Source organism: Microcaecilia unicolor, chromosome 3 (genome assembly GCF_901765095.1).
Source record: "Microcaecilia unicolor chromosome 3, aMicUni1.1, whole genome shotgun sequence".
NCBI lineage: Eukaryota > Metazoa > Chordata > Amphibia > Gymnophiona > Siphonopidae > Microcaecilia > Microcaecilia unicolor.
Genome location: NC_044033.1, coordinates 49,436,684 through 49,450,198, shown reverse-complemented (window position 1 = coordinate 49,450,198; position 13,515 = coordinate 49,436,684). Strand labels below are relative to the sequence as shown.

Genomic DNA, 13,515 nt, shown 5'->3' with positions numbered 1-13,515 from the left:
GTGATGGTGGGTATTTCTGACCATGGTTTGGTTCAATTGATCGTGCAAACTCCAGGAAAGCATGTTAGTCCTTTGTGATGAACGCCATTATATCTAAGATGATGCCAATTTTAGAATGTTTTTGTTGCAGAAATGGGAGGATTATAGTCACAATAATGTTGACCATTCTGCTACTACTGGTTTATTTTGGGAAGCAGGGAAAGTGGTTATGCAGGGTGAAATACTTTCATATATGGCCTCCAGATATAAGCAATTGAATCGAAGGATTTTGATGCTCCAGAATCAATTCAGAAATGCCCAACGAGCCTTAGCCCATAATTTAACCAGGGACAATAGAGAACAATTTGTACAGATACAATCTGTTTCCTGCCCTCCTCTGATGTAACTGCCTGTTTCCGTGAAGGCGGGACAACAAGGGAAAGTCCGAGGCAGCCTGCTTCCTTCACAGACACTGGCGATGCCAATTCGGGACACAGTAAAGGAAGGCCCAAGGCTTCCTTCACAAACGATGGTGCTGCCAATTCAAAGATTTAAAAAATGCATAGCTGCAGAAACGAGAAGGGGGCTGGCGAGGGAGCCGAGGGTGGGCAGGTGGGGACTGGAGGCTGCAACTGGGTCTCGAACTAGCAGCTAAAATGGGGGCTCAGATGGGAAGAGGGGGCTGGGGCTAGACCTGGAGGCTGAGATGGGGGCAGGTGGGAGAATGGATCTGGGGCTGGAAGGGGGGCAGGTGGTAGAAGGGCTGTGGCTGAAAAGGGGGGCAAGATGGGAGAATGGGGTTGGGGCTGAAAAGGGGGGCTATAATGCAGGGTAGGTGGATGAAGGGAGCTGGATCTGGAACGGGGGGCTGAAAAGGAGGCTAGGTGGAATAAGGGTGCTAGGCTGGAACTGGGGGCTGAAACAAACTGGTGGGAGAAAAGGTCTAGGGCTGAAACTAGGAGTTGAAACTGGGGACAGGTGGGATAATGGGGCTGGACCTGGGGACTGAAAAGGTGGGCAGGTAGGAGAAGTGGGCTGGGGCTGGAACTAGGAGCAGGTGGGATAATGGGGCTAGAACTAGGGGCAAAAAAAAGAGAGGTCAGAGGCTTGGCAATGGCTCTGATTTAGGTGCTAGGTGGTGGCAGGGGATGAGGTGAAAGAAGTAGTGACAGAAGTGGTCTGATGCTAGGGCAGATACAAGAAGGGACTGATGCTAGAGCAGAGGAAGAGAGAAGGGGAGATCAGATCTATCGGACTGGGGTTGGGAGGAGTCTGAGCACTGACATGGGGCAGATGAGGGTTGAGGGCTGATGTTGAGGCTGGAAGATGGAAGAGAAGGGCAGATACTGTGTGGGGGTGGGGAGAAGCAAGCGTATATGCAGGAAAAGGTGGAGGGGCAGAGGGATAGGTAAGTGGGGATTAAGGTGGAGAAAAGAGTAAATAAACATTGGAGAAGGAGGTGGGTGGATGGAGAAATAAGTAAGGGAGAAGAGGCAGGGGCAAAGGATGATAAGGAAAGGGGCAAAAAAGACGGAGAGTTGTGAAGAGGGTGAAGGATAAAGGAAGGGGGGCAGATCTTTAATGGAAGTGAGAAAGGGTGGAAAACAAACTAGCAGATCAGTATAATATCCAGAAAACTTTATTGAAGATACCGTGTAAAGTTTTCAGGATATTATACTGATCTGCTAGTTTGTTTTCCACGTTGGATTTTGCAGATCGGTTGCCTTGTTGTTTTTTAGTGAGAAAGGGTGGAAATAAAGTTAAAGGGGAAATGGGAGCCTGAATGAGGGGATAAGACAAAGGGACTGAAGCTGGAGAGGGGATGAGTTGACAGGGAAGGAGGTAAAGGTTGGTAAGGGGTGATCGGTAGAGAAGATAAGCTGCGGAGGCAATGAATGCAGAAATTGGAAATGGGCAACGAAAATGGGTGACATGCCGGAAATAGGAGACAAGGAGGAATGGGAGAATTAGGGAAGTGCAAGTAAAAAAGCTGGTAAATAGTGGAATGACAGACTTAAGATGGAGGGGAGGAGGAATAAAATTTAGTTACCTGTAACTTAAAAAAAAAAGAAGCAGATGAGAGAAATAGAGAAAAAAAAGGATCAGAGTCAGAGGAAGATATAAGATTAGAGAGAAGAATATGAAAAGTAGAAAATGGAAATTAAATCCTGAAAAAGGACTTGGGAGAACACAAACAAGAGGATGTAGTAAGGACAGACCATGACCAATTCAAATGGAAAAACAAAATGGTCAGACAACAAAGGTAGAAAAAAAATGTCTCACTATTTAAAGAAATGAGATGTCATCTTTGAAAATGTGGATTTCTTTTACTTTATTTTGTACAGAATTTGTTTCTCTTTTCTCAGTTTTCCACTGCTCATAATCTGGTTTCTTGGGTTTTCAATTTCATTTCTGTCTAGGTATTTGTTTCTAAATTGTAGTCTCTCTCTTTTTTTTTTTTTTTTTTTAATAGGTGACAGTTATTTTTTTCCTTTTGTAATCACAGAGGATAATTTTAACATGCAGATTCTGTGTCCGGGTATTCTTTTTCCAATTGGAGGTATTCTGGTATTCTAGAATATTTGCAGTGCTGACTTTCACAGGTAGGATTAGTACAGTTTGAGTGTCTATTTGCAAGGTTTTGTGTTAATTCTCAGTGTCTGGCAGTGGAGGAGTTTCAGTTTCTCTCACTCATGTAACTCCAGAGTTTCAACAGAATGTTTTTGTAATTGTACTGCTCTTTGCCTGTTGCTACAAATTTTATTGGTTGATTTGGGAATACTCCATGTAAATGAATAATTATATTCTATGGGGGCAATTCTATAGCTGGGTACCACACTTGGGTGTACTAATGCTGCATGCTAAGCATTAAAACGGCATCTGTGCACCAAGATGCTATTACTGAATATTAGCTTAAATCAGAATTGATGCAGCTAAATGTAGGTGTGAACACTTACGCCAGGTCTATAGCAAGCATAACTGTTCACGGCTAAATGCGGCACTTTAGTGTATAACTTGCTACATTCATGCTCCTTGCACTTATGTGCTAAGTGACATGTGTGTGTAAATTATAGAATAACGCTTTGGCACTTATGCACATACGTGTGCATTGTATGCGTGTAAACGTTAGCATTCTATAACATAAGTGCACAAATGATGCCTAACTGTTGCATTCTGTTATAGAATTAGGGTGTATGTGATTTACAAAAAATTGAATAAATGTAAACTGGTGTGGGAACTTGGGAACTGAAGGTGAAACTAGGGGCAGAGTTTGGATTCCCCCTCAAACAAAAAATGCATTCTGCTGCCCCTGGGAAGGGGAAACAGCAGGTGCTGGGGGTGGGGTTATTGGTTGGGAGGCGATGGGGGGGGAAATGCTGGATGGGTAGGGGGTGATATTTAATAAGCTGCAGGAGAGCCCCAGAAACCCTAGTACTAGCCCTGCTCCTACTTCAACACAATGGCATAATTACATGCATGCATTGCTGCAGATGGAGTCTATGTCTGCTGAGTATCGTGGTCGTATGTTTCAGAAGCGATTTCCCAAGACTTGGGCACCATTTGTGGACACACTTACTGCGCAACTGTGTTCAACTATTTTGAACAATTTGGACATTTAGTTCTTAGATGGCTTTAATGTTTTCTGTTCCACCTAGTCTATTTATGGGAAGGTACAGGATAATTTTTTTTTTTTTTTTTTGGGGGGGGGGGGGGGGGGGGGGAGAGAATCCATATTTTACATTTTATTTTTCTAACTTGGCATTTACTGGTTGTGTCTTGGTTGCTAGGACTGTTATTTTTTATTTGTGCATAAATGCTTGTATTTTATTTATTTGCTTTGGGTGAAAATGTCACTAAACAGATTGAAACATAAATGGTACCCTCATTTAGAGAAAATTATCAATCTGAGCTACCATTAAGATGAGTTATTTTACTGTTAACCCTAGTTATTAATAACTAGGTCTCATTGCATAAAATGAGACCTGTGCTAAACAGCAAGCATTAGTGGTAAAATACAATGTCTTAATGGTAACCCATGTTGATAAAGACACATCAAGTGGGATATTATGCCTTTAAAAAAAAGCAAAGTAGACAGTACTTAAATTCCTATCATTTTCTCATTGAACAAGGTAATTTTCTCTATTTTTTTTTTGTTTATTTTGATTTTGGCTCACACTGTTTTTTCTCGTGCGGTGAGGCCACTTTTAGCACAGCTGTAAAATGGCCATACACTAATTTTCCCATTAGAGCAAGAGCCTTTAACAACACCTTCCTGGGCGTTTAAGGGCTCGTGCTAATTAGTTACCACGTGGCGCTGTAGCTGCGCTAACCGATTAACACTGGGAATGCCTGCTCTCTGCCCCCAAACATGCCCCCAGCACATGCAGATGCCAAAACTATTGCAGGATACCTGGGCGTGTCCCATGACTGGTTTTTAACCTACGGTAAGCATTAGTGCTTACCGCAGATTAGTAAAAGGACCCTAAGTGCACAAATTACATCAACTTTCTTAAAGTATGCACACACATTTCCCTTTGAGAATAATTCCATATAAAGTAGTTGCACACATTAATACCTAATTGGTAAAGTATAATTAACAAATGCTTGAAAATTTAAACACACTTTTGAAAATCAGAAAGCAAGCACGTAAGTGCAAACCCATTCTAACCCCAATCCCTAGAATGCCACTGCTCATCACTGATGAAAGAATGTATTTTTTTATTACATTTGTACACCGCGCTTTCCAACTCATGGCAGGCTCAATGCGGCTTACATGGGGCAATGCATAAATCTCTATTTTTTGAACATAAATGGCTTTTAAAATTACCCCTCAATGTGCATAACCCTTTCAAATCTTCATATGAAAATGTAAAATCAGTTTAAAAAATCCTGAAAAATCATGCACAAAAGAATTTTCCAGTTAGACATATGAAAAGTAGAAATCTGACAGCACTGTCTGAAAAGTGGTCTTACCTTTAAAAATTCGAAGTAGTGCAGACAATAGTAAACAGGAGCTAGGAGCAGTCTGGGTAGAACATATTGAACTGCTTCTTTAAAGCCTTCACCTATTGACTAAAAAAAAAACACACACACAATGTAATAAAAATAATAAAACCAATAATAAAAATGTGCCATACTACAAATACAATACCTGCAAATAGAACGCTGCTCCAGGTTTTGATAGCTGACTAAGAAAATGATCATGAAAGCCAGGTCGTAAAATCTCTTGAGCATATGACTCATATGGATCAAATGCCAATTCCTTAAAAGCAAAACAATATACTGTAAATGTATAGTGTTTTAGGTATGAAAAACTGTCAAGTTTCATAACCACATGACCTCTCAATTCTATTTGACATTTTCTGCCAAAGAATCTATTTATTTATTTGTTACATTTGTATCCCACATTTTCCCACCTATTTGCAGGCTCAATGTGGCTTAAATAATACCGTAGAGGCGATCACCAATATTGGTATGAACAAATTCAGTTCCAATTTGCAGTTTCAGCACAAAAATATGACTAAGACACCAATACTTTTATAGTACTGGCAATTAAATGATAGGTTATGGTCCTTTCCCATCCATTCCAGTTTATCAATCCTTCCAAATGGTGTGACCCGTGTGGTAACCATTGTGTAGTGGAATTTCAGTACTACAAACTGTCACAGGGTTCTGATCCCTGTCTTGTGATAGTCTCTCCTCTCCTGCCCCCCCCCCCCAAAACAACTCTTTTTGCTGCAGTGTGCACGTCATGAATCTGAGATAGTGTGAACAGAACACACATACCCATAAAACAAAGTATTATTATTAATATATAGACCAGTGTTCTTCCCTACGTTTTAAGCCAGGGCCACTCCGAGTCCAAATGAGCTGAAGGAGAGTCACAAATATCTTCCCATGTGGAGCCACAACACTGCTAACCAGCAAGTGACAATGACATCCATCCTTTCAAGCCTACTTTTACTTTTATAGCTCTGTTTATTAATATAACAAATACAAAGTTACAAAGTCAAATTGGAGTCTGTATGAATCAGGCAAAAACAGAATTAGAAATACAATAAGCTTCAAACATGAAGCATAACCATAAGAACAAATGAGCAGGAAAATAGATAAATCTTGTGCATTACAATGGGTTGTTAAATAATTATCCAATTCACTTTCAATTATCTAATTTCTTGCGCTTACATGTACGGGGAACAAATTCAAAGAAATGTCCTCATATTTGAAGACTGGATTATATGTTTAGATTCGTCTTATGAATGGATTTGAATTGTGACTGTTTGCAACCACGTGGAAACTATTGCAGTAAGAGACATTTGGATTTACTAATGATGTTTTACAACGAGCCTTGTACCATTGGAAGGATTGCTGCTTCAGCTCTAGTTATTTTCTTGAAGACATCCATTTGATTTTTTTCTGATTGGAGAGCATATATATTTTTTTTTCAATTTTGATAGGATAATTTATTTTTGGACTCTTCGTTATGAAGTTTTTGATACTACGCAGTTGCTGCCGTTTTTTTTTTTTGAGTACTTAATTTTGGGCAAGCCATTTTTTTTTTCACGGAAGATTCTTTGATTACTGAAGCACAAGAGATTGATGATCGTCATACTGGAAGCTCTACATTATGGCACAAGTGTTATCCAGTCCCTCGATAAGATAACTGGCTTTTATTTAACTATATAACATTTTTAGGAGAGGTCACGTGATGGTTTGAAGAAGGAAGTCGCATCTTTCTTCTCTCTGGGGCTCCCCTTCCTTCATTCCCCGAATAACGAGTGAAAATCGAATGAAAACATTCCAAAATTGAACGCACATCTACTGCCTATCAATGGATTCTTTTGTTACAATGGAGACTCGGGCGTCAGCGCTGAAATCAGGGAAAAAAAGCGCCAAGAAACAGCGTGGATCGGGGGATGCCAAGATGGCGCCCGACCCGATCTCGGACTCCCCTCCGCGATTCCACGCGCTACAAGTACAGCAAATTACAGAAGCGGTGAAAGCAGCTTTACAGCCAGAGCTAACAAAGCTATCTGAACAAATAGCGGGTGTGGAGTCGCTGTTAGGAGAAACAACTAGACGAACGGGGGAACTTGAAGTACGAGTGTCTGAGCTGGAGGACTCGAGCAGGGACAGGGAAACTGCTGTGCAAGACTTACAGAAATTGCTGCAAACTCAAGCAAAACATTTGGACGATCTAGAAAATAGATCTCGGAGGTCTAACCTCCGTCTGATCGGGATTCCGGAATCGGTGTCAGATCGTGCCCTACCTACCCAGTTGGAGAATTGGCTGAAATCCAAGTTCGCGCTCTCGGACAGCGCTGGCCCGCTGTGCCTGGAGAGAGCGCATCGCCTGGGTAGGAAAACCGGAGGAGGCAACAGGCCGAGAGTGGTCATAATTAAGGTACATAACTTCCTGCACAAGGAGGCAATCTTGAGAGGGGCTCGTTCCAAATGGGACTCATTGTCGTTTGATGGAGCAGCTGTAAAAATTTTTCAGGATTACTCTGCGGCCCTGCAAGAGCGTAGGAAGGCGTTCGGCCCAGTGTGCCGCCATTTGGCAGTGAAACATCAAAGATTTATGTTACTATACCCAGCCCAGCTTAAAGTGCTGGAAGAGGGAGGCTAGAAGATGTACTACTCGCCGGAAGAGGCTCAGGGCCTACTGCGGGAGAATCCTCCCTCTCCCCCTGGACAAAATGGCTGATGGAACTTACAGGAAGAGGGCCAAGGGGGAGCCCATTAATAGGCACAAGTCGCACATGGGCTGTTGGTAAATGGTGCACCCAGTTGACACCTGTTATGTTATACTGTCATTTAAAACAGTTTGTTTGGGGGCTGTTGTATGTTATGCATAAGTTGTAATTTAATGTAAGGAGAGAGGAATGGATGACAAAGGAATGAGTGAGGGGGCGGGGAAGGGGACCCCTGCCATTGACAGACCGGCGCTCTTCTAGTAGATGTTGCGAAAGAAGAGGGCATGGGCAGTTGGGGGGGGGGGGGAATTTGGGGAGGGGGGGGAGGGTACGGGAGGGAGGAAGAGGGGGGAAGGGGGGATTACAGAATATCAGAGGGTTGAGGGTCAGGGATACGCCGCAGGGTTAAGGGTTAAGACAGAGGGAGACTTAGGTGGAGCTGGGCGCCTGGGTTACCCGTACGTTACTATGTATTATACTTATGGAAATTACTCCATTTGTAACGGGGGGGCGCCCGGACTAGATTTATAACTTGGAATGTAGGGGGCATAACATCTCCAATTAAGAGGACTAAGATCCTACATGCTTTAAAAAGACACCGTGCCGATGTGGCTTGCATTCAGGAGACGAGATTGTCACAGGAGGAATTACAGAAGTTGAAGCGTGCTTGGGTAGGAGAGGTATTCGGGGCGGAGGCTGAGGGCAGGCGTAGTGGGGTAGCAATCCTAAGTCGAAGGGGGGCGGTGGCTAAGGCACAATTGGTGGGTAGTGACCCTGAGGGGAGGTATGTGGTGGTACGTCTCTGGCTCCATCATATTGAATATTTGGTAGTAGCGCTATACGCCCCAAACCAACATGGGAGACCCTTCTATGACCATTTGCTCCAGATGTGTATTCCACATAGATCATTGCCACTGCTTCTAATGGGAGACTTTAACTTAGTAGCCGATCCCACATTAGATAGCTCCTCCTCTGGGAGGGCGACCCGGAGGGGCCCAGAATCAAGGATTTTATCTCAATTTATGCAGGCTCTTGAAGTGGTGGATTCTTGGCGTGTCTTACATCCAGGGGAACGGGATTATACCCACCTCTCGAGGGCACATCGGACACTCTCCCGATTGGACTATATTTTGGTAGACCGAAGGGTATTCCCATACGTGAGTGCAGTGGAGATTGGCCCGGAGGAAATTTCAGACCATTCTATGGTTTGGCTGGATTTAGAAGACCGAGACCCAGGGATTGGGGGAAGAGGGTGGAGGTTTCCCTCATATTTGGCTAATGACCCAGTGTTTAAACAGCATTTGTTAGAGAGTTGGGGGGAATACTTACGATTTTAATGGAAGACACAAGGATGACCCCATATTGTTCTGGCAGGCAGCGAAAGCGGTCATACGGGGCGCAGTGATTGCATTCACGGTGAAACGTGAACGTAGAATTACAGGGGCGATCTTTAATCTACAACGCAATTTGGGGAGAGCTAGACGCCGGTTTGCTGCGACCCCAGCGAATCATAACCGGGAACAGATGAAAATAGCCCAAATAGCTTTAAACTCTCTATTACATGAAAGAGCCTCTAGAGCTTTAGTGACCAGGAAGTTCCATCTCCAGAGATACGGGAATAAGTCAGGAGCAATGTTAGCAAGGGTGGTTAAGTCCTGGGGTGGACCGAGAGTGATAGTGGCGGTGAAAGATCGGGCAGGGCACATCCAGAATGGGAGGGAGGGAGTGCAACAGGTGTTTCAAAAATTTTACAGTGATTTGTATAAAAAGCAAACCCCCCCATCCTTCGCAACCATAGCAGACTATTTGAGAGAAGCTGGGATGCCAGAATTGACGGCATTGGAAGTGGAGGAACTAAATAGCCCTATCACAGGAAAGGAGCTGCAGGGAATCATTCAGGCACTCCCCTCAAACTCAGCTCCAGGCCCAGATGGGTTCTCTAGCGAATTTTATAAAATTTTAAGTCCGCATTTGGTGGGTCCCCTACATTCATACCTGGAAGAGGTAGTGACTCAGGGACAATTTCCAGCTTATGCTAATGAAGCATTAATAACATTATTGCTTAAGCCAGGGAAACTTGAAAATCAAGCTGGCTCTTACAGACCGATCTCACTAATTAACGTAGATGTAAAAATTCTTGCAAAGTTGTTGGCTAATAGATTGCAGGAATACCTACCAAGGCTTATTGGTCAAGAACAAGTGGGATTTGTCCGTAACAGACATTCAGGAACCAACGTGCGGCGACTGTTATTAGCCCTAGCTCAGACCCAGCGTTCAGGCTGTGAAACGATGTTGGTCAGCCTGGACGCTGAAAAAGCATTTGATAAGGTGGGTTGGGATTATATGATTGAGGTACTACAATTTGTAGGCGTGAGAGGCTGGGCATTTGGGGCTATCAGATCGCTATATTCTAACCCTAAAGCAGCCGTGCTGATTAATGGAGGCAGAACTCAGCAAATAAATATAGAGAGAGGGACCAGGCAGGGATGCCCCCTGTCCCCACTCCTCTTTGTGCTTTCCATTGAGCCATTGATTAGAAGTATCCTGCGGGGAGAAGGGGTGTCAGTGGGGGGAGACCGGGTAAAGACATTTGCCTTTGCAGATGATTTGTTGATCATATCCACATCCCCGAGTGTGGCCTTACCAGCCCTCTTGGAGGAGATAGAACGATTTAGTGTTATATCAGGGTTTCAAATCAATCGGGAAAAATCGCAAACGATGAGATTACACGATCATTTAGATGGCCCTGGCCCAAAGGATTTTTCACTGCAGAAGGCGGGGACGGAGATGAAGTATTTAGGTATATTAATTCCTAGGACATTAAGCTGTCTGTATGAGGTGAACATTCAAAAGTTGCTGAGGGACACGGCTAGAAAACTGGAGCAGTGGCGGGGTCTTCCTATCTCCCTCTTGGGACGTGTCGCGCTTTACAACATGATGGTTATCCCCTGCTGGTCATATATGTTCCAAACCCTACCTCTACACTTCACTAATAGGGATGAAAGACGATTGAATGGAATGTTAAGGAAATTCTTGTGGCGGGGAAGGAAACCTAGGTTCCCTTTAGACAAAATGTATGTTCCAAAAGAGTATGGAGGGTTGGGCTTACAAAGTGTGCGACACCTGGCGGTTGCAAATGCTATGAGACATGTAACAGACTGGTTTCGTAACTCTACAGACTTCTCAGCCACCGCCATGGAATTGAGCCTATTTGAACCTATTCATTTCAGTAGTTGTCTCCATGGGAGTGGGGGGGCCTCTTCACTGTTGAACATTTCTAATATCCTGCCACAGGCGCAGAAGGCATGGAACTGGATCTGCAGATTACATCACTTTTCGACAAAGGTCACCTCGATGTTACCATTGTGTGGGAACCCTGAATTCCCCCCCGGAATGATGTATAATGTTTTCAAACAATGGAGAGAGCGGGGCATAATTTACCTGCAACAGATCTTAACCTGGGAGGGAAAGCTGCAATCGTTTCAGGAATTACAAAAAAGAGGCCTATTTCACCCTAAAGACTACTTTCATTACTGGCAGTTGCTACATTACACGAGGAGCCTACCTTGGGAATCTTTAGCGGAAGATGTACAAGAGGAATTGCCAGTGGCGTTTGCCTTGGGATCGCAATAAAAAGTTCCATTGAGATTCCATCTCCGACATATTAAAGATACAATTGCAGAACCGGATTTTGGCAAATACGCAGAGGCTTGGAGCAGAGACCTGCTAGTAGAAGTTTCATCGGGTTTGCTTAAAGAACATGTGTTAACACTGCATAGAGCGTCTCCCCTAGCGGACCATTGGGAGCTATAGTATCGCTTTGCTTTTCGGATGCATATGCCGCCCCGACGAGCATTCTATGCAGGGGCCTCTCCAGATGGGATGTGCCCCAAGTGCTATGCTGAAGGGGCGACCTTGGGACATATGTATTGGGCCTGCCCAAAAATTCAGAACTTCTGGTCAACTCTACTTTTAAAGGTTTCTGCTTTGTGGAGAACTAAGTGGTCTGGTTCGCCACTCCTGCTGTTTGGGAATCCCTGCTTAAGAGCTCCAAGGCCGAAAGGTCTTATAAATTTTGTCCGGCAAGCTACTCTGATTGCAAAAAAGTCCATTCTAGCAGCTTGGTTATCACCGGAAGGCCCATCTCTTCAAAGCTGGCGAGTACGGATGGTACAACTATTGCGAACTGAGCGTATGATGATAAAAGAAGGAGACAGGCGTGAGTTTGATAAATTTTGTTTGAGATGGGGCCCGTTTTTGGACTCTTTGCCCCCAAGAGCGAAAAGCTCCCTTTTGAACATTTGACTGATAGAATAACCCAGGACGTTGTCCCATTGACCTATATCTAGAGCTTTGGAAGGGAAGGGGAGGGTAGAGGGGTGGGAATAGGTGATAAATGTGGACCTGGGGGGGGGGATCTCGGGGGGCCATCAGAACACAGGCTCCTTGGGATCTGCTCTCTTGGTTGTTGTTTAGTGCTATAATAGAAGAAGGGGTAGGGGGGATATAAAATTGAAAAACGAATTGATGACAATGGCTTTAGGAACAAATGTGGTAAAAACAATTTTCTGTTTCTTGAGATTGGTATCTAAATGTTTCTTATCTTACTGTATTGGATCTTTTTGATGTTCATCAATAAAAATTATTGAAACATATAACATTTTTAGAACCACTATTAGTGCAGTGATTGAATGAGAGGTCAACAGTTTAATAAAACCCCAGAGCTATGTCAGCTAAGACCACCGTTGATTACTGAGAACCTACATTACATTATATATTTTTTAGTTAAGCATTTGAAAACTGGATGACTGAGTATAAGTTTTATATTATATTCATTTTAATATTCAGTCTCTTCATTGGATATTAGTGGAGTTGTTAACAGGTATTTGGGCTCTTGCTAGGTATTTGTGTCCTGGATTGGAATTATCTTTCGAATGTTGAATTATCAATTTGAGGGCAACTGAGATTAGAAAATCAAATAAGGAAGCATCCTCATCAGAAGGAGACTGAGACAAGACAAAGGATTTCCAAATAATATGATTAAAAGACAGAGATTGTAATATGCACAAAATTTTGAGCCAAAAATCTGACCAAAAATTATAAACAATCTTACATTCAAACAGAAATGTCTAAGAGTCCCTTTTTGAGCATTGCAAGAGCAGCACAGGTCACTGGGAGAGAGTTTACTTTTAAAGATTTAATGGGAGTCCACTGGGCCCTACGTTCTAAAAAGAAGAGTGACTAGGGCCTTGTAACCAAAATATAGACCACTGATGATCAGACAGCTGTGAGTCAATATCTGTTTCCCAAGCTTTCCGAGTGGAAATACAGAAGTGTTCTGAATGAGTTTGGTGAAATTTATAAAAAAGAGAATCGGAGTAGGTATTAGTTGGAAGAGACTGAAGGAAAGATTGTAAAGGATGAGAGTGTGATAGGTTTTTAATGTTAAGTTTTAAATGCTTTAATACATGACGTATTAAAAAATTGTGAATTTGGTATCTGAAATTCCTGTTGTAATTGAGCAAAGGATTTATATGCAAAAGAAGCCATGATTATCTTTATGCCATATGGACCAATCAAGGTATTACAATCAAATGGATTATTCCAAATCAGTGAATCATGAAGTATATTAAGATTCTTAGGAAGAAGATTCTTAAGTTTTTAATAGCTTCCATAGAAGCTGAAATAACTAAGAAGGGAGTAATTATGTTAAGAGTACCATTTCTGAGAAAAATTGAATTGGAATAGGTTGGACAAGCTTTCTTTCGAATAGTAACCAAATAGGAGATTGAGGAATACTGGAACCTGTGCAAGAAACCACTTGGAGGCTTGGCATAAT

General features: G+C 42.8%; 1 protein-coding gene across 2 annotated transcripts in view; it reads right to left on the bottom strand.

Annotated features, from left to right (window-relative positions):
• SOS1 (SOS Ras/Rac guanine nucleotide exchange factor 1) overlaps positions 1-13,515 on the bottom strand; it is a 322,749-nt gene that overhangs the window by 192,525 nt on the left and 116,709 nt on the right. For both annotated transcript variants that reach the window (XM_030195899.1, XM_030195900.1), the window contains exons 7-8: positions 5,132-5,242; positions 4,954-5,052 (exon numbers count right to left, since the gene is read on the bottom strand). In XM_030195899.1, coding sequence (XP_030051759.1) covers positions 4,954-5,052; positions 5,132-5,242 — 210 coding nt within the window. The remainder of the gene's footprint in view (positions 1-4,953; positions 5,053-5,131; positions 5,243-13,515) is intronic.